Below are 21,971 nucleotides of genomic sequence, written 5' to 3'. Positions count from 1 at the left end.
AATTACTAGGGTGACCTTCCAAACAGGCCCCTTAGGGATCGTTTGGTTAGATGCATTGCAAGTAAAAATTATTTACAAAGATACCCTTTACTATTATGGTGGGAAATATATAAAAAAGGCATAGAGTAGCAATTGGGTCGAGTTAATGCATGCATTAAAAATATTACATTGCTAATACCTAAAAATCCAAGATATTAGCAATACACACCTTACTACGCAATAGTGTATAACTAATGCAAACATTGGCTATACATAGGTTGGAAAATAATACCAACAAGGCACTAGTAATACACAAAGCTAATATATACATTATTTTTTTCAATACACTCTTCCAAACGACCATTTAGTCTTTTATTTGGTACACTTTTTCAGTCTATTGTGTATTGAATAGTGTAACAAATACTATGAATTTCTAAGTATTAATAATTCAAAATAATTTAATGCATGCGTTAGCATAATTAAAGAGCAATTACCCCTCAAAAACATTTTACATCTTTTTACCATATTTATGAAGGATTATTTTATGCAATACATACTTTATTCAATACATCAAATCAAATAATAAAAAGAGATAATCTATACATTGACTAACACAAACCTTTTTGATACAATTATTATTAACCACTCTATTAAACATCAGTTTTATTATTTTATATTCCACCGAAGCAATGCAATCAGATTCGTTATAATTAACACAAGGGTATTTTGGAGAAGTAAAAAAAAGGGTAGATTGCAATATATAGATACATTTTCAGTTTCAGGATTAAAGCAAACATACAGTACTTCATTACACTCTTTCGTCTCCTCTTCTGCTGTGTGTTGAGGCGTTTGAAGCACGCAACAATGGCACCCAGAGGAAGACCCAGAAAGGTTTGAAATTTCACCATTTTTTAATTTGCATTGTGCTATACTCTTTTCTTCCACTGTTGATTGGTTTTATTCGCAGCGATTAAGCCGAATGGACGCGGCAACTGATTCCATGACAGCTTTTGGATTTGATGAACGGCTTGTTCAGAAAACAGTAAAACAACTTCTGAAGGTAAGCGTTAAGAATCTGGTGGGTTTTTCCTGTTTTGGTTGCCTACGTGATTTTAGAACCATGGAACTCGTTAATCCTGCGATTTTTTGGATTATGCGCTTCTTTTGGGTTACGCCAAATTTTGCTTAATTGTCGTTACTATTTTTAAGGAATATGGTGGAGATGTTGGATGGGCCTTTATTGAGGAATATGGCTACAAAGAACTCATTGAAGCTATTCTTCGTGATCAAGAGAGCAATGATGAAGACTCTACCAAACAAAAGGTTCAGTACTCGTCTACTCGATGACTTCTGCTGAATTACTTTTTTTGGGAAAATGTTTTACTTATCACTTCTGTGGTATTTTCCAGCTTTGATTGGATATAATTGTAAATGTCAAATTGTAAATGTATGAGGAGTAGATAGATAGGAGTTCATTTTAGTGGTCATTTTCCTATTAAAAATTTGACAACAATGTCTAATTGTTGATTAACACAAGTAATATGGAGCAACAGTATCTATGTTCATTGAAGCAAATTATAGGTAGTAAGAGTTGGGATATATGTGCAAAGGAAGATATGTTCTGTTTGGTGGAAAAGATTTTCCTTGAAGAGAATAGTTTTCTCAACATAGAGAAATACTAAAATATAATTCCATGAAGGAATATATATGTTTTGATGAAACATTTTATGCTGTACCAAATGCTGCCAGTCCTACAATTTTGTGTCTTGCTATGAATTTTACATTTATTAAGAAACATAAACCTGCCGCTTTTTTGAAATAGACAATTTTTTTTTTTGAAATAGACCTGCAGCTTTTAAACACTGTTCAGGAGATGTCAGATTGTAAGCATTACTTAGAAGTTTTTTTCCACCTATATTTATTGATAAGTTGATCATTGGGACTCATTTTGTTTGACAGCTAAATTTGTTCTTATTATGAATGTTGAGAAGTTTGTCTATTCAGTTCTATCTTCATTCATTCAACAGAGCTACATACCCAAATTACATTACAGTGTTTTTTAAAAGTAGAATCGAAACCTTTTAGTGTAGATACAATATGTTTTTCTGTGAAACCCCGTTTTAAGTAATGTATACTGACCTTTATAAGCATATTGAATAAACTCATCTTACTATATTGGAATCCTTTATTTTCTTATGTAAGAATAAACTCATCTTACTAGATTGGAATCCTTTATTTTCTTATGTAAGATATACCAGTTGGGTAGAACTAATTCTGTCCAATGTATATTTGAAGATAAAATTTGAGTGTCAAACTGATGAATATTATTTCCTTTAGTTCAATGGATCTGAAACTATTCTACTGGTCTGTAAATCCAAGTAATAATCCCTTCTTTGAACTGGAATCTGCTAGAGAAGTGTGTCGGATTAAGCTACTAAAAAACTCAAGCAGAAATATATTTAAAGAAATTACTAAAAGTCGGTGATGTTCCTTACAGCTATATTGCAAGCTTTTCTGCTAAATGGAGTTGAAGTGGAAATTGCATGTTAATGCTTGATCCATCAAATAGAGGACATTGTTTGTCTTTATTGTAGCATCCTGCAGGCTGTGTCCTTGTGTCATCTAACTGTTGGTGAAGAACTGTCATCATGTCAACTGGAGTCTACTGCTCAATTTTCCTCATTGCTTGTGTTTTGACTGCTTCCCCATTCATGAATTATATCTCGTGTTTACAGTAAGCTGTGCTCTGTCAAACGTCTCCACTTCTGTTGGAGAAAATGGTTCCTTCAATTTGTTAAAAAATTTGTAAACCATCTCATTTAAATTAATAAAGGTGGATCTTACCAGGGTGTATCTATAGGTCGGGGAATGGGTTCACGTGAATCCATGCTCCTCTTCATACACCATGTATAACAATGCTATATTTTTTAAAAACTAGTTTTAGGGTACACACTCTGCGCATGTACATGAGTACAACTTCTAAAAATTACATAGATAGGAGTATCATACAATGTATTTGAGTTCCCAAAATAATGAACATTGATGTCATTTAGCTTTAGGTCTATAAGAAAGAGATCCAACTCCACTGAAGTCCTCAGATACCTTATAATGTCTGTGGACTTTTATGAGAACATGAAAATGATTATTTTGTAACCTACTTAAATATGCAAGTTACCGAAGTACTTTTGTCAAGATTCTTCAAAGATTTGTTGAATTAGAAAGTACAGATATGATATGTTAATGTAGTACTCCACGATTTCAGTGTTATCTTGTATAATCTTAAGCATTGAAATTTATTAAGTATTATAATTTTAAGCCTTTTAAAGACTAAGTCCTCAATGAGACTTAACTTTTTAAATATTCTTGTGACATTGTATTTCTTTTTCTTATATTAATTTAAAGTTAAAAAAGAGAGTACAATATCATAATTAATTTAGACTAAACCATTGCTCAACCTTTTTAATTGTTTCTGGGTTATCCATTGTGTTCAGTCCTTTAAGCCTCAGCCCTATGTAGTATGTAACAAGCTTTAGCATAACAAAATTGTTTTACTATGTCAATTTCAGCTCGTGAAGTTTTAGCTACCCACTTTTTATCTTTTACCTGTTCCCTTGGTGCATTCTCTAATGTTAAAAAGCTTACAAATCACAATAACCTATTATGCCAATACTTGAATTGAAGGGAGTTATAGGAGAATCTATTCCAGTATGAAATATTTTATATATTTGAAGTCATAAATCTAAAGACATGATAGTTAAAATATAATTTTCGAATGTGAAATTTACTCTACATATAATAAAGAAGTCTGTCAACATTTCCCTAGAGATAACCATTATTTAGGTTGAGGGATAGACAAACAGATAGACAGATGGACAAACAAATAGATAGATGACCTTATCATTTACTCCCTCCATTATTTGTGTGTTTAGTTTTCACTTGGCGTAGAGTTTAAGAAAGTAAAGAAGACTTTTGAATGTTGTACTCTTAAACTAAAGATATGTAGAGTGTACCCAAATATCCTTTAATCTCTTGGGCTTACATATGTCACGTGGAAAGTTGAAATTAAAGAGTTGTCAAAAAAGGAAAGAGACTTTCTTTTTGAAATAGACAAAAAAGGAAAGGAAGACAAACAAATTAAAACAGAGGGAGTAATAATTTCCTAATATTTAGGCCTTTGAAATCAATTAATCTATAGAGATATCTTAAACAAGTAACACCTAGAACTGCTTTTAGCAGTGTTCATTCACATATCCTACAGACTGCAGTAATAATGAATGTATATCTGTGATTAAAATATATCTCATCACAATCCTTCATGAAGTCCAAGACTGAATATTATGGTTTCCAAAGCTTGTAATTTCCTCTTCTGTATTACTTTCGGAGGCTGGTTTTCACATTCCAAAGGCAGGAAAGCTTATACTATGCAAACTGATATCCATGTGAGGCAAAAATCTAGCGCTTCATTATTGTGGCGGTATTAATCACATCATAGAGTTACTTTTGGGCATGCCTCACCTTGTGTTCTGTTGGGTTGAAACAGTACTTAGAGCCTGTTTGAATTGGCTTATTTGAAGTGCTTTTAAGCCAAAATTTATCACTTGAAGTGTTTGGGTAAATTAATTAAAGAAGTGCCTATAGGGACTTTTTCCAGATTTGTTTCTAATCTGTGAGAAACCTGGTGCTAGAGTGAGTGATTGTTGGACAGAACAGGGATGGAACATATCTTTAAGAAGACTGCCTAATGATTGGGAGGTGGAGAGGGTGGCAGCGCTACTGGGAAATCTAGCTGGAATGATTATAACCAGAAAAGCAACAGACTATCCTGCGGAAACATAGTAATGATGGAGTTTCTCAGTCAACAATGCCTACAAAAGAGGACTATAGGGGATGACAGGGGGCCCAAAATATAATTTGAATTACTTTTGGAAGAGTGACATTCCTACAAAAGTAAAGTGTTTCACCTGGTTAGTGATAAAGAGAACATGTTTAACAGTTGAAGTTCTACAGAAGAAAGGCAGGCAGCTGATCCCTAGGTGTTTTGTGCAATTTGACAGGGGAAACAAAAAACCATCTCTTCCTGCACTGTAAGTTTACTGCTCAAATTTTGGAACCTGTTTCTCAACATCACAAGCATGAACTGGACAATGCCAGAAAATACATCAGATCTGTTGAGCTGATGTATTAGGAGGGGAGGCAGTAAGGGTCAAAAGAGATGGTGAAAGCTAATACATCATGTGTATGGTGGTCAGTCCGGAGAGAAAGAAATGAAAGATGTTTTGAAGATAGATTCAATTCCATCCACAAAGTTAAATGGAATTGTATAGTATCTTTACTTTTTTGGTGTAAACAACTTTGTATATATGATATAGATCAAATTATAGATTTGATAGGAAATTTGTAATTTTTCCCTTTTTGGAGGTAGCCAGCAATACCCTTAATGCTCAAGCCATCAACCTTACCAGTTCCAAAAAAAAAATGTTTTAAGCTACAATGGTAAAAATAAGCCATAGGCCATAAGTTAGAGCTTTTGACTTATAGGTCAAAAGACAAAATCCAATCCCAACATACTCTTACTTTTTGAATCTTGGGGCTATGCAGAGAGAGCTTATCATGTTTACTATCTTGATTTCCTAAGGGAAGAATGAGAAGATGGAAGGCTTGCTTTGTAGAACCTGTTAGGGTAAATTCTTGTCCTTTATGCTTCACAGTGACATACTATGTATTCAGTATTATCTGTTATTCTTAATTGGTGAGTGTGCTAGATGATGCAGTCATCTCGTTCTTTTCTTGTCGTATTTATTTGATCTAGTTCTTTACTCCTCTGTGCTTTCTCTTAGTGAAATTCATCCAGCTCATATCACTTACCTTGGACTCTCAGAACTAAAGGAAGCATCTTTTTTTCCCAGCTTTGTCTAAAATCGTGACCTTGTCTTGAGACTGTCGGCTATTAACAATACGAGCTGCTTCTGAATCAAGCCCACTAGGAAATTAAGCTTTCTTTCTGCTGGAATTGCTAATCTTAACATACTTCTACTTCCACCATTTTGTATGCATCTTTATTATTCATAAATCAACTCATAGACTGGCTTCTGTCCTTTATTTATTTGTCAGCACTACAAAATAAATAGGAAACAAGAAGCATGATTTATTTTTTTGAGTGAAACTCTAGGATCTAGATTCACTTTTGAACAAATATATAGTTCTACAACTGCTAGCCTAAACTGTTTGATATCTATAACTACACGGCTGAGCTACATTTTCTTATCTTCCTTGGATCAGATATTTTTGTGAGTCTGGTACATTAAAATGTTATTTCTGGTTAAGCTTGTATATATAGGGAATCATCTATCTGATTTAATCTGTGTATAGCATGTAGTGCCAGTTACATGAAATGATTGCTGATTCAAAGTTTTCACCTCTTCTTCGATATTGATATGATTGTTACTTAATATCTTTGTCGCTAGCGTTGTATATGAATATGATGATTAGCTAAAGACCTTGAATTATATCAGGGTGTCTCCTCACAAGTGGAAAGAGCAGAAGACCCTGCTTTACAAAGCATCCTTGGTCCCTCAGGCACTCTCGTCGATTCCACAGACAATAAAGCTGGTATTACTGTCGGAGAAACGTCATGCTCTGAGCTTGTCAATGCACCAGCACCAATATATGTAGAGCTATGCAGAAACAAACAAGCCATTTGCAGTACTGGTAAAGAACTGTTAGCGTGTACTAATTCTGCTGCTTGATTTGTCTAAGTTTCTGCTTATGGAGTAACAATTTAGCTATCAAGCAATGGAAATCAGTTTAACAAAGTAGAAAGACACTTGGCCAATCCAGTACATGAGTATAATTCATCCAAATCAGATAAATTAATTCAGTATACAATCTCATGAAGAAGGGCATACAAATGTGTCCAAGATGTTTTTTTTGTGAGCAAAGGCAGAGACAATCAACCATTTGTTTTTACACTGTAAAGTGGTTAGCCAACTATGGAACTTGTTTACTAATTTCAGAGGCATAAAGTGGACTATGTCTAAAAGGGCAGGTCAGGCTCTACTAAGCTGGAACTATGAGGGGAGTGGTAGCATGGACAAAAACAGATGGAAAATTGTCCCAGCAGTGATATGGTGGATCATTTGGAAGGAGAGAAATTCGAGATGTTTTAAAAGTGTTAGCAGTCCTTTGCATAGGATTGAAATGAGTTGCATTATCACTTTTTGCTATTGGTGTAGTTCGAAATATATAGATGATCCTGTAGCAATTGTGGGCATCTTAGGATCCTTGTAAGATGAGATAGGACCTAGAGATAGATTTTCTTTTTTTGGGGTTGCTGAGACTACTCAGTTGTAAGTAGCTATGTGATGTAAATTTTTGGGACACCAGCCTTAGTCCTGAAGGTTTATACAAAAACTTGTTACCTTTGTCAAAAAAAAAATCAAGGAAGATTAGAATACTTGGATTGCAAGTTCACTGACGAAACTGGTGAGGCTGATGGGGAAGTGAGGCTGATACCCAGGGTGGGGAGATTGATGATGATGTCACACATCGTAGTGGTGTAGGGTGGATGAAATGAAGGTGCGCATATGGAGTGATAAGAAGGTTTCACCAAAACTTAAAGACAAGTTCTATAGGGTGGTGGTGTGGTAGTTTGACCAACTATGTTGTATAGAGTGGAGCATGACCAGTTAAGAACTCTCACGTTCCAAAGATGAAAGTAGCGGAAATGAGTATGTTGAGATTGATGTGTGATCTTACTAGGGAAATATATGATTAGAAATGAAGATATCTAGGATAAGATAGGCGTGACCTCACCAGAGGATAAGATGCAAGAAACGAGACTAAGATGGTTAGCGCATTTGATGAGGATATGCACGGATACCCCAGTGTGGAGGTGTGATAGGTTGACTATTGATGGTTTCAGAAGAAATCGAGGTAGGACAAATAAGTATTGTAGAGAGGTGATTAGACAGGAAATGATGCAACTTCAGTTTACTAAGGATATGATCTTAGATAGGAGGCTATGAAGGATACAAATTAAGGGTAGATGGCTAGCAGATTGTTGAGAGTTGTCTCACTTACTGCTCCATAATAGTAGTTGTACTTGTTTTTTGGTCTTCGATTACTGTTACTATTTGTTTTTTCTTATACTTCTGTTGTAGTGTTGTTTCATTGTTGTTATTGTTCTTTTTTTAGAAGGCTTTGTCATCCTATCTTTAGTATTTATCATAACTCATCACTTCCATATTTCTTTTCCCAAATTGTTTTTGTGTTATTTTCTTGAGCTGAGGGTCTATTGGAAACTATTTCTCTACCTTTTAAGGTAGGGTTTAGGTTTGCCTACACTACCCGTCTCAGATCCTACCTCTGGGGATTACACTGCATATGTAATTGTTAACAGAATAAGGAAGATATAATATTGCATTCTTTTCTACTGCAGCAGTTAATTTTTTTTTCTTTTTTCGCAATAGTTCACTCGTGCTGAAACTTGAATGTAAACCTCTTGCTTCTTTTATTTATGAAACATTAAGAGTGCCTATATGACTTTGAGGTCCATGTTATGAAAATTTCCTTAATAACCCTGTTTTGCACAAGTATTTTGCCCCCCACCAGTTGAAGGAGATGGAAATAGCTGGAAAGACGTAGTGGAAGGCCAAATCTCTACCCAGAAGGAGATGGTTAATGCTGTTTGGTGTGATGGTGGAAATTCCAAGAATCAAGTGCAATCAGGGAGTAACTCTCATGATTTTGCTTCACCTCCAACTTCCTCCCCCTGCCCAGTTAATTATTTGAAATTGTGTTCTGGGAGTCATGTGCAATTAGGGAATAACTATCCAACTGCTTCACTATGCCCGGTTAATCATGTCGCCCGTCCTGTTGATCATCACCCTACAGCTCTTCCTTCCTCAAAGGTAATCACAATTTTTTGTTTGCTATTTTCTTAAAATGGACTATGAAGTATGAGTAAGTAGTCTTTTAAACAATGTTCATGATAAGTCATATTGTAAGCAGGACATGAAGTTCCCTTTCAAAATTTATGAATGATACGTTCATACTCTTTGATCATGAATCGTTAAATATCTAGCTATTCAGTTTTACCTGTATACATACATTCAATATGCAGGAAAACAGATTCCTGCAGGCTGTATACTTGTGTCATGTAATTTTATGGATGAATAATTGTCCTGTCATGAGGAGTCTATTGGCCATTCTTCATTGCTATTGTTTGGTTGCTTGTTCCTTTCATGTATTATCCCTCGGATTCCCTATAACCTGTGATATTGATTATTCCATCATGTGGTCTCCTTAGCTATTTGGAAAAATGGATCCTCAAATCCGTTAAAAGATATGTAAAGAATCTCATTGAAATCAATATTAGTGGATCTTACTGCTAACTTAGGCTGCTATAGTCAATCATTATGCGTTCTAGTATGAGGATCCACACTGTCAAATTTCTTTGTAACTTGATCTACTTGAGTATTTTGTCTGGGCATGATTTTGTGTGGCACAAATAGTAGATGCTTATAGGGAATGATTTTCTGTGGCACAAATAATAGATGCTTAGAACTGCTTTAAGCGTTGTTGATTCACATATCCTGCGGGTCTGCACTAATAATGAATGTGTATTGGTGATCAAAGTACATTTTATCACAACCTTTCCTTCTGGTCCAAGACTGAATATTATGGTTCTGCAAAGTCTAGAGCTACTTCAGGGCATCCCAAAGGCAGGGAATATTACGCAATGTAGAGCTAAATCTGTATGAGGTTTTTGTCTAGTATTTCATTGTTGAGGTGGTATTAGTCACCCTATAGAGCTACTTCAGGGCATGTCTTGTGCTTGGTAGACTTGTAACAGTGCCTACATTGTAATTGTGGGATGGTGCAGACAGAGTTATCATATTTACTACCCTGCTTCCTCCGGTAAGAATGCAAAGATGGCAGGCCTGCTTTGTCGAACTTGTTAGTATAACAATCCATGTCCTTTATTCTGTTCATCAACTTGCTATCTATTCATGTCTGCATATTTTTGACAATTGATTAGATTATGCTAGATGAATATTGGACTGAGTCTGACTTAAATGAATCAACATGACAATAAGGATTTACATAGCCGACCCAAACGTGAATGAGGCAAAACTTTTGCTGTTGATATGAGCATGCTAGATGATGCAGTCACTTGTTTCTCTAATCGTGCTTATCATTTTTTCTGCTTTACACCGAGTGCTTTCTGTTAGTTCGAGTTTATCCATTGACCATACTTGTTTCCCTTGGTCTCTTAGAAATAAACAAAGCATCTTTAATCCCAGCTTCCTCTAAAACGATCACGTGGTTCTGAGACTGTCAGCTATTAACAATAAGAGCTGCTTCTGAATCAAGCCCAATAAGCAATTAAGTTTTCTTTTTGCTGTAAATGTGAACCTTAAAGTACCCTATTTCCACCTTTGTCCTTTGTATGCATCTTATGTGTTTTAAGTCAATTCATAGATTATGCATCTTATGTACCATAAGTCAATTGACAGATTATGCATCTTATGTACCGTAAGTCAATTGATAGATTGTCTTCTTCCTTTTGTTATTGGTTAGTACAACATACCAAAGAAGAAACAAGACACATGTTTTATTTGAGTCGAACTCCCGGATCTATATTTCACCTTTGAACACATGTAGTTCTTAGACTGCTAGTCTAAATTGTATGATATGTTTAACTACACGGGTCTGAGCCACAGTTGCTTATAGTCTCCATTCGGGGTACATTTAGTTGTTATTTCTGGTTGAGTTTTGTATAAATAGAAAACTAGCTACAGGTTCATATCTGTATTGCATCGAGTGCCAACTGCCAACTATATGAAATGCAATGATGCTGATGAAAATTTTCATCTCTCCTTCAATATTGATATGATTATTACTGATGTTCATTGCACCTTGATTAATATATGCTTATACTGGAATAGCTGAAGACTTTTAAGTTATAGCAGGGTTTTTCCTCACTAGATGAAAGAGCAGAAGACCCTGCTTTATTAAGCACCACTTGTCCTTCAGGCGCTCTTATTTCCACAAATAATGAATCTGGCAATACTCTAGGAGAAACAGGATGCTCTCAGCTTGCTGATGCAGTAGAACCTATACACGAAGAGCTTTGTGGCAACAAACAAGACATTGGCAGTACCGGTAAGGAATTGATCGTCTGTGCTAATTCTACTTCTTGATTATGTGTAATTCGTCCAGGAAGTAGCCATTTAGTTGCGAATGCCAAGCAATGGAAATCAGCTTAACAATGTAGAAAAACATTGAATCTGGCTCCCTGGCCATTCAACAGGAGATTCTGAAAATGCAGAGTGCTCACTCCCGGTAATTATATTGAAGCGCATAATTGGTTCAAGATCACGAGCCGTTAAGAATAAAAGAAATCCCATTTATTTATCATCCTTTGTTTTGAATCTTAGCCTATTATTTATTTATTTATTTATAATTCAGATATTGTTTATAATTAAATGTTTGTTGGACCCGTCAGATCAGTTAACTAAAAAACTGATCATTCCTTTGCTTTTGGAAGACAGCCACATAGTTTCATTATCTCTCTTCTAAGCCTTCTATTTCACTTTTATTCCATCTGTCATCTTTTAAGAATAAAAAACAGCCAAGTCATTGACCAATAGATTAGGGAGGCTGCACTATTGCATTTTTTTAAAAAAAAAATATTGTAATTGCAGCAGTTTCATTCATTCCTAGTTCACGGGTGCTGGAACTTGGATTGTGAAATTACCCTAACAACCGTGTTTTGCAGAAGCATTATGTCTCCCACCAGCTGAAGGAGTTGAACAGAGGTGTAAAGACATAGAGGAGGACCAAACCTACTATATCCAGAAGAGGCTGGCTAATGTTTTTTCCAGTGATGGTGGAAATTCTGGGGGTCGAGGCAGTAACGTACCTCCAACTTCAGTTAATAGTGTGCCTACCCCTGCTGATTATATCCCAACAACTCTTCCTTCCTCAAAGCGAGTTTGCCTTCGGCCACCAAGGTCGTTTCCTTGTTATGGCTGGATTGAAAGTGACAGTGAAGAGGATGCTGATGACTTCATACAATTACAACCAATGAAATGCGTCGAGTTGTAGGGGCTTGCTTATTTAGCCAAAAGACTCAACAATCACCATGCTTGCTGCTTCTTCCATTTAGTTTCTCTTTTGGGTTATCATAAGTAATAGACCATACATGAAACCATAGATGCTGCCTGTGAACTTCCACCATGGATGCCAGAGTTGTTCATTTTCCTTGTGTAATATCTCTACAACCTATTCAACCAACTGTATCCAATTCGAGATTGGTTTTGCAATTTATTGCGCTTCACAATTTGGTTTTATTTTTCAGAAAAAAGGTTTAAAATATCCTCAATGTCCTGCCTATTGGATTACTTTTACCCCTCCCTCGTATATTGGGTCAAATATGCCCTAAATCTATCACAAATAGTTTAAATTTACCCTCTTTATACCATAAAAATTGTTTGTGTGCAGTAATTTATGACCTCATTAAGATTATGAATAATCATTTTCTAATATTCGAGCATTAGAATATTGGCATTGTCACATATTAAAAACTTGAAAAAGGTGGTAAGATTCTTACTCTGTAATGAATTTTATCTTCTACATATTTTCAATTATAATATTTGTTCTTTTTTGATATAATTGGCTTCTTAATATTGAACGGTTTTTCATAGATTAGTCAATTATCACCTTTTCTATTATTTGGTACATGTACATGCAAAGTATAAGATATTCAATTTGATGAGCTTTTATTCATTCTTTATCTATAAATTTATCACATGAAAGATATCAAACCCCTCGTATTCTCAAATGTGTGTTCATTATTCAAGAGTCTACTCCAATTGCATTCATTAGTTGGATGAGAGTGATAATAGAAAGGAAGCCGGGAGGAAGAATGGAGTATAGCATTACCTCTAGATTACAACCCTATTCCTGCGCCCCCCAATCCCATATCCACTACTTAGTCAAGCCCTTAACTACTTCTATATCTCAGAAGAACCCTGCTCTCTGATCGACGTTTTATAGTCTTCATATCTATGGAAAGAGGAAGCTAGGAGAGGATTCTAAACAATTCTATCGAGCCGAACAACAAAGAGAAAGATAGAATACCTTCCTTAGCTAGTAAATCATAAAAAGATCTCATTCAGTTTTTAAATACATTTTAATCATATTTTAAAAACTAAAAATATTTTAAAATACATATTTTTGAAAAAAATAACCACCAAAGAATTATGAACAAATCAAGTCAAATGTTTGTTATTCTGGAAGGCATCGACTGGTAAAAAATTATAGGAAATAAAAACAATTATATGTAATTAGGAGAATAAAAAAAAGGTTAGAACTAGTAGGATCCATGATAACATCCATCATCCTTTAAGGAGTTGTGACTTTTTTAATAATGCACAATAAACATTTGTTTATACTATTTTGTTGGCTATAAATAGAAGAATACCCTCAGATCTTTAAATTAAGAATTTTCTAAAATTTCTATTCTTCTTTTTCTTTTTCTTAAAACACCTAATTTATTATTTATTCTATATATATTTATATTATAATATAAAATGTATTAAAAGAAAACACCTTTTTCATTTGAAGGACTGTAACTTTTTCAAAGAGTTGTAATTTTTTAAAGGAGTTATTACTTTTCCAATAAGGCATAATAAAAATTTATTAATACTATATTTTGTTGGCTATAAAACAAGAGTTTCTCTGATATTTTTAAACCACAAATTTTCTAAGTTTTCAATTATTTATCTTAACACCCAATTTAATATTTTTGAGCAGCTTTATGGACCATTAGTCCAATTTATTGATTGTCTCAAGGAAGCTGTATAAGTAAGTACTAAACTACTAATACCAATTACCAAATGTCTTAGCCCCAAATCATACAAGATATCTCATACTAAAAATTATATATATATATATATATATATATATATATATATTAAAAGCAGATAACTTTTTACATTGAAGGATTGCGATTTTTTCGGTAGGTTGTGATTTTTCAAAGTATTGTTACTTTTTTCAAAGGATTGTAAATTTGTAATATCATCAAATCTTTACAACACTTTGGAGATATGAGTAATACAATAACGTTTAAACTCCCAATAAAATATATTAATAGGTAAAAGTACCTTATCAAGTTACGGCATAATTATTCTCTCTTTGTAGTCTCTTCCTCAATTCTGATTCCATCAAAAAAGCATAAAAAAGTTTTTACAACCAAAAGCACCAAATTGGAATGAGCCATTTCAGGCTATGGGTGATACTAGTGGGGTTCCACTTGGTGTGGTATTGGGACAGAGAAGGGATAAAACTCTTCACCCCATTACTATTCAAGTAAGGCTCTGAATGAAGCTCAAAAGAACTACACGATAATTAAATAGAGCTTCTTGCGGTGGTGTTCTCATTTAAGAAAATTCACTCCTATTTGCATGGCACAAAGGTGATAGTGCATACATATCACTGCACTTTGAGATACTTGATGGAAAATAAGGATGCGAAACCAAGATTGATTAGATAGGTGTTATTACTACAAGAGTTCGATTTTGAGGTAAAAAATAGAAAGAAAACTGAGAATCAAGTTGCAGATCACTTTTCTAGATAAGAGGATGAAGCTATGCGTGAATTGGGAGAAAAAGTAGAAATTGATGATGCATTTCCAGATGAACATGTATTGGCCGCTTCTCAAGATTTGATCCCATAGTTCGCAGATTTTGCAAATTATCTGGCAAGTGATATAGTTCCATTGGACTTGTGTTTCCATTAGAGGAAGAATTTCATGTATGATGTGAAAAAAATCTTTTGGGATGAGCCTTACTTATACCGGAGTTGACTGATGGTATTATTAGTTGTTGTGTGACGGAGGTTGAGATGTTGAGTATTTTGGAAGCATGTCACTCCAAGCTGGTGGGTGGGAACCATAGTGGTATCCGTACTGCGCATAAGATATTGAAGTGTGGGTACTATTTGGAAACCATTCATCAAGATGCTCACGAGTTCGCCAAAACATGTGATTGGTGCCAACAAGATAGAGGAATTTCAAAGAGGCAAGAACTCCCCTTAAATCTGATTCTAGTGATTGAGTTGTTTGATGTATGGGGCATTGATTTTATGGGCCTGTTTATGAGTTCTCATGGGATGAAGTATATACAAGTGGTGGTCGACTATGTGTCAAAATGGGTGAAAGTGATAGCCCTTCCTAACAATGAAGGAAAAAGTGTCACCGCATTCTTGAAAAAAAATATCTTCGTCATGTTTGGCACACTGAGGTCATTATTAGTGATGGTGGCTCTCACCTTTATAATAAGTTGTTCAAAAGGCTATTGGAAAAATATGGGGTTGGCCATAATGTGGCTACTCTTTCTATCTACAGACTAGCGGGCAAATTGAGGTGTCCAATCGAGAGATCAAGCAAATTATGGTGAAAACAGTGAATGCAAATAGAATGGATTGGTCAAGGAGGATTGATGATGATCTTTGGGTCTAGTGCACTGCATACAAGACTCCCATAGGTATGTCTCCGTACCAACTTGTATATGGGAAGACATTTCACTTGCCAAACGAGTTAGACAACAAAGAAATGTGGGCAATGAAGAAACTGAAGATAGATTGGACAGAAGCAGCAAAACAAAGATTAAATGGGTTGAATGAGTTTGATGAGTTTTGCTTCAAGGCCTATGAAAGTTCATCCATCTATAAAAGGAAGATGAAAATGTATCACGACCAAAGAATTGAAAAGTGAGATTTTACGATTGGTTATACAGTTCTTCTATTCAACTCTAGGTTACACTTGTTTTTGGGAAAACTCAAGTCCAAGTGGACAGGCTCATCACTAAAGTATTTCCACATGGAGCGTTCGAGTTGGGGAATAAGGAAGGTGCAAAGCTCACAGTCAACGGACAACGGATAAAGATTTACCTGGGACATGTAGAGAGTGTGCATGAAGTGATTGAGGACAACCATCTTGATGAAGTCTGAGTAATCAAGGGGCCTGCGTCGTGTCATGATGTTAAATAAATCACTTCTCAGGAGGAAACCCAAGGTGTATCCTCTAGCAAACAATAGGTTTTGTTTTCTTTGTATAAATAGTCGTATTTTTATTTTTTTTGTTCTTAGTCTTAGTTCATTCTTGCTTATGTACTAGTGTTGGCTAGAGATTAGTGTAGGGTCCGTGTCTCAAAAGTGTCCATAAGAACAAAAAAAGAATGGACTGATAGGTGTTACATATGCAGTGACCAGAATAATAATCTATATAAAATGGATTGGTGTAGTGGTCTACGGACCCAGCGATGGGCCATCGTTCAATCGACGTTCCTTCAATGATGTCCGTAGATCCCAGGTATGTTTATTATTTTTGCTAAGTCTAAAAGCCATTGACGGTCTGTCGACTGACCTACAGACAATCGACGGGTTTCGTGAGACCAAAATGCCAGCAACCCAACCCAACCTCGCTGGTAATATTAAATAACATAACGGTTTACATTCGTTCCACCTTCAGATTCTTTTAAAATTCCCTTCCATATCCATTTCAATTTCTTTATTTCCTTTCTTAATCAGCAAACTCAACCTTTCCAAACCTCATTATTAAAATCCTCCCATCCCCAAACTCTCTTCCTCAAATTTTCTCCGTTCCTCCATCGTTCTTCAGTCGGTGATCGAGTTTTGGGTTCGTGGGCTACTCCTTGAAACTTTGCAAGAGCACAAAATCATTCCCTACTCCAAAAGGTATTTCGATTTCTCTAACTAACTTTGAATTCTCCTTCATAGTTGAAATTAGAAATTTGGAAGTGGGTCTTGACCTTGGGACAAGAATTAGTGAAATTGCATGCTAGATTTTGTGTAGTTACGTCCCTTGGAATGATAGAGAGTGGTTTTGTTGCCTTGTAGTCTATATAAATTGTGGGTATCTCTGTTTTGTTAAAAATTTTGACTTAAGTTTCCGTACTATGGCTGAATTAGAACAATAATTATGTGAAAACGAAACCCTAGGATTCAGGAATTCTCCTTTTAGGTGATGAAATTGCATGTCTAAACATAATTACAGAAACAAAAGTTTCTAAAAATCGTTCCTTGAAAAGAGGCCTAAAATATGTCTCAGGCCAACAGTACGAGATCCTGTTGACAGACCGTCAATTGATCGATTGGCCGACGATAGGTTCCATCGATTGCTCCAAGATAAAATTGTTTATGTCCTAAGTGACGAAAGTGGACTACATTCCATCGATTGATCGATGGACCGTTCTTCGCATCCATCATTTCTATCAGAGAACTTGTTTTCACTAACTTCTAAAATAAATCAAAGTGTTAGACGATGGAAGTGAACTACGGTTCATTGATTGATCGGCCGACCGTTCTACACGTTTCTATTAGAGAAGTCTAATTTTTTTTCTAATTGAATAATTCAAAGTGTCCGACTACGGACCCTAACGATGGACCGCTGATAGTGCTCGCCAATCTAAATATGAAGAACAATATTGTGTTTCTTATTGATGAAATTCACTTTGTCCTGTGTTCTGAGTATATTGCGCTGCTACTTTGATACTTACAACTACTTTACTGGTATTAATGGCTCCCAAGAAAGGAATTATCTACTCAAGGGTCAAGTCCAAGTTTGTTGCTCCGTTCCCTCGGCTGATTGTCGACTCTGACAATGATCAAGACCCCCTAAGCCCCTTCGGGTGCCACAACCCCCACTGCAGCTGCAGTAGTCACAAGGGGAACACCCCGAAATGTGACTCTCGGCGTAGTCACAGCCTCCCAATCTATTGAGAAGTGCACACTGACCAGTCACCAACCAGGGTTGGTTTTAGTTCTGAAGGGGACTTAGCGTCTGGGTTAAAGACTGCTTCCGCCTCAGGGTCGAAGGTGTCCACTACCTTTGTAACACCTTGAAAATCCAAGACACTTTGTAAGGCCAAACAAAGGATTCATAAGCTCTAATTACCGTTTCTAAGTCTATTTTTAATGAATATATGTCATTTAGGAGGTTTAAGAACCAAAACATCCAAGAACGTCCATGACGTCCGAAAAATTGGTTCAAAGGGGTGTTAGCGTTCCTTAGCCTATTTGACTAACTTTTACAAGTCGAAAAGGTACGAAAATTGGTGGAAAGGTAGATAATAGGTGTTTGAGTTGTTTGATGATTGAAACGTCTAGGTGCGACTCCCCAAGGACCAACCAAGGGCCCTTGAAGAGGACCCTTGTAATTTGATGCAACAGTGCCTGGCAATGTGCATCGACGGGATAGAAGAAGACCCATGTGTTGATCGATGGGGTATCGATGCCACCTTCGTCCCACACTTAGGGTGGTTGAGAAATTTTCTTCACCCGCACATCCTCTGAACTCATCTACGTAGTGCAGAGGTGCAGGCTACGGTCCGTGTGTTGATCGACGAGGCGTCGATGCCACCGTCGTCTTACACTTAGCCAACTAGAGGCATGCCTATGCCTGCACAGTCTCTGAACTCATCGAAGGATGTTTAGGACTGAGAGGTGAGAGACTGTTGACTCACAGATGGCCTGTCGATCGGGGTCTCGTCTATGAGGGTCGAGTTTTCTGCGTTATTTAAGTTAAGTCCATTAATTAGTTAAGGGATTTAGGCGGTTAACTAAGGGATTAAAGGGGGGTCTAATTAAATTAGTTAGTCACCATATAAAGTCTGTAACTTCATTTAATCTAAACACAACTCAAAAATAAATTAATCTACCTTCTCTCTTTTTTCTCTCTGTAGTTGAGTTATGGGTTGATGGTAAGACCTTAATGATAGACTGTGAGAAAGACTTGGTAAGTCTTAAAATCTCTATCTTTATTTCCAATTGTGATTAATTGTTGTTAAGTCATGATGTTAAATTAAAGTTTGCCTTATACTAGGATTATAGGCTAGTATGATGTTGAATTGAAATGTCTTCACTATGTTGTGAGGTTTATTAAGGTGTATGTGACATAAGGATGGTGAAAACTATCAATGTGACTTGATATGCTATGAAATGCTAATGTGATAACATCACTTATATGAGTTGTTATGAAAGGACTTATACTCATACAATTATTATTTAGCTATTGATGATGATGATTATACAAGGGGTAGACCCTATGACCTCAACTAAGCTATGAATGATAATTAAAGGCTTAAAGATGTTTCAAAAAGGGACTCTAGCTTAGTACCGAGTGAAATAGATTAAGGAGTGTCCCTTCCCACATAAAGAAGGTAAGAACACTTCATTACTCTTGAGATTGGATAATATAATTCATAGCGCATAAAGAGGTTCCCAACTAAATCTGCTAGTTCTTGAACTATGTTGCCCCTTTAGGAATACTAGCGAGTGGATCCACATAGTTCCTATGTTTCATGTTTTTGTACTACCTTGGAAAGTAGTCTGCCTTCTTTCGGTGTAGGGTTTTATAACACCGGATTCCACACTATCTCATGTGGTCTATGTCGATTAGGGAAAGATGTTCCCAAAAGGTAAAATGAATTACAGGACTTGAACTCTAACATGGATAACCTAAGGGTTCTAGCTTAGTCTAGGTAGGGGTATGAGACTCTACCTAAAGATTGCACTAGTTAGCCTTGAGAGGAGTCTTAGGAGGAGGTTCCAATGTATGTTTATGTTATGTCAATATATGATGTATATGATGACCATGACACATTGTTTATACTATATGTTGATTAGTTCATTTATGAATATGCCCTGGGTTATAATGTTAATAGATGATGAAATGTAAATCTAAATGTTATTATATGTAAAGTTGGACATTGGTAATGATTTCTTGTTGAGACTACTTGATTGAGTACGGCTATGGGGATTTGCTTGGTTATTGCACTTGTTGACTTTATAAGGACTTGTGAGTATTTGTCTTTCTTATTATGATATGATTGACTCTTATTCATTCTTGTGATATTATTCCTTAATGATAAGGTTGTAGTAAATCATGGTTTCAAGTATGTTGGGATAAGTATTACGTTGAGATAGTAAGCATGTTCAGTTGGTTGATATGACTTACTTGACTTTGCATTAAGTTCCTAAAGGGGTAAAATTGACATGTTTTGCTAAAAAAGTCCCTTTTAGCATGTTTTGCTTGTATATGTGCATAAGGTCTCATACTTAATTCATGTGGAGTACTAACCCCATTTTTTCCAAACATTTTAGTTTCTGGTCATTGAAGAGTTTTGAAGGCGACATTGTTGAAGGCTTGTTTTCTTCCTTTCATCAAAGTAGGGAAGGTCCTCAACTTCCGAGGGCAATGCCATCACTTGTTATGAGCTTAATGACTCTTTTATTTTATTCCTTTTCAATTAAGTACTATACTTTATGACCTACATATTATCTTATTGGATTGATGTAAGGGCTATGCCCATATTGTGATAATCATTTAGATGGTATGAGATGAGACAATCTTTCAGACTATTTCTATATTTTATATATATGTATGTGCAATAAAAGTAGAAGGCTATGTAACATTCATACACAAAGGGTCTATGTATACTCGATATGAATATATATTATGTGTATATAGAAGTCTATTTAAACCTCCAAGTAGTGATAATTAAAGTTTTAAATATTTCCGGATTTTTTAACGTATGAATGTAATGACATGAGACTAAGAGGCTAGTCTTAGTCCTTGAAAAGGACGACGATGCCTGTTACGTCTAGGGGGTAAACCCAAATGTGACAGCCTCCTGTCCTGCTTCTCAGGGAGCCACTAGGTCAGAGGGACATGATCACCAAGCCTCATTTGATGAGGCTACTAGATTGGAGTCTGCGTCGGTACCTCAAATAGATGACCCTGCACCTATTGCTGAGTAACCTAACCGTTGGTGCGTCGATGGCCAGTATCATGTGTACAGCGGTTCCAAACTACTAAATGAAAAGGGTATGATGACCTAGCTAGTTACAGTGGAGCGTCGACTCCTCACGTGAAGTTTGCACATAGTCCCCGAGGTGTATAAATTGTTCAACCTATGCAAGATCGAGTGGATGTCTCGGAGTTTGGGATCCTACAGCAAGGAGATAGTCCTGTAGTTCTATGCTTCTTATGTGGCTACTCTCACAAGCTCCACAGATAGGCATGCGAGACCTGTCAAATAGGACCCACTCACCTTAGTACTAGTCCGGGGCTGTCGGGTTGATATTTCTGAGGCCACCATTCGCCATTGTTTATACGTCCCCACTACTGGCAGTCATTGGGCTCTCATTACTCTTTAGTTTGACTACATATGGGATAATATGAAGAGTGGTACATTTTGAAGGACTATAGAACAAAAGGAATCAGTTAAGAGATGGCTGGCTCAACATTTGGCGGTTAATGGGGAGAGGGTTGACTGGTTTGTTAGATCCCCAAGGGTTAATCAAGAAGGCATCCCTTAAATTTGTGAAAATTTTTTCTGGTTGCTGGTCCGACACCGAATATTCCCTTTGAATGTTGATAATGTCCTCACCTGGATAGAGCAGTGTTGGTAGCATCCATGGTAGCAGGGTTGGAGATAGACTACGCTATGGTGCTGATTTCAGTGATACATGAGAGGGCTTTCAAAACCTATACTACGTACCACTTTGCTTGTCTTCTAGAATTGTAGAATGGTCGGAGTGACAATTTGGCACTTAGACATGATCTGTAGCCCGACGAGTACAATGGATGTATGACTCATCATGGACGAGGCCACCATGGAGAGGGCCTGGGGTCTAGATGCCTCCATTGAGCGAGAATTTAGAAGACACGGTGAACGACTGATCCTGCTACTTCAGAGCCTGCTGACACCACCCCAATTGATTCCACCCATGCCGCCAGTCAGTCCCTTAGTTCATCCCAATCCACACCCCCATCCGCAACACTGTCCATCTAGCACGGGTCCAAAAGTTAGAGGCTCAGATGGCCACCCTACTTCACCACATGCAGTCTTGGATGCAGAAATCCATTGTCAAGACTAAAAATCAAATTGAGAAGAGGGTGA

The 21,971-nt window shown here is 36.3% G+C and overlaps 1 protein-coding gene across 2 annotated transcripts; it reads left to right on the top strand.

Moving 5' to 3' along the window:
* Positions 1 to 714: 714 nt before the first annotated feature.
* On the top strand, positions 715 to 12,360 carry LOC101254099 (uncharacterized). 2 transcript variants are annotated; one of them, XM_004240725.5, is made up of 7 exons: positions 715 to 870; positions 947 to 1,039; positions 1,189 to 1,302; positions 6,492 to 6,687; positions 8,572 to 8,888; positions 10,953 to 11,145; positions 11,762 to 12,360. In XM_004240725.5, the coding sequence occupies exons 1-7, from the start codon at positions 844 to 846 to the stop codon at positions 12,088 to 12,090; spliced, it is 1,269 nt and encodes a 422-aa protein (XP_004240773.1). In that variant the 5' UTR covers positions 715 to 843; the 3' UTR covers positions 12,091 to 12,360. The 2 variants fall into 2 exon arrangements, with proteins under 2 accessions (XP_004240773.1, XP_010322025.1); XM_010323723.4 differs by having other exon boundaries at positions 10,950 to 11,145.
* Positions 12,361 to 21,971: the final 9,611 nt, after the last annotated feature.

The sequence above is a fragment of the Solanum lycopersicum genome, chromosome 6, assembly GCF_036512215.1.
Source record: "Solanum lycopersicum chromosome 6, SLM_r2.1".
NCBI lineage: Eukaryota > Viridiplantae > Streptophyta > Magnoliopsida > Solanales > Solanaceae > Solanum > Solanum lycopersicum.
The sequence above is the reverse complement of the archived record's forward strand: the minus strand, read 5'-3'. Positions and strand labels throughout refer to the sequence as shown.

Excerpts from the sequence above, each read along its gene's own strand:
- LOC101254099 (XM_010323723.4), top strand. The coding sequence starts at position 844 with ATGGCACCCAGAGGAAGACCCAGAAAG. Across the intron at positions 871-946 it reads CCAGAGGAAGACCCAGAAAG|CGATTAAGCCGAATGGACGC; the intron begins GTTTGAAATTTC and ends TTTTATTCGCAG. Across the intron at positions 11,146-11,761 it reads ACAAGACATTGGCAGTACCG|AAGCATTATGTCTCCCACCA; the intron begins GTAAGGAATTGA and ends CGTGTTTTGCAG.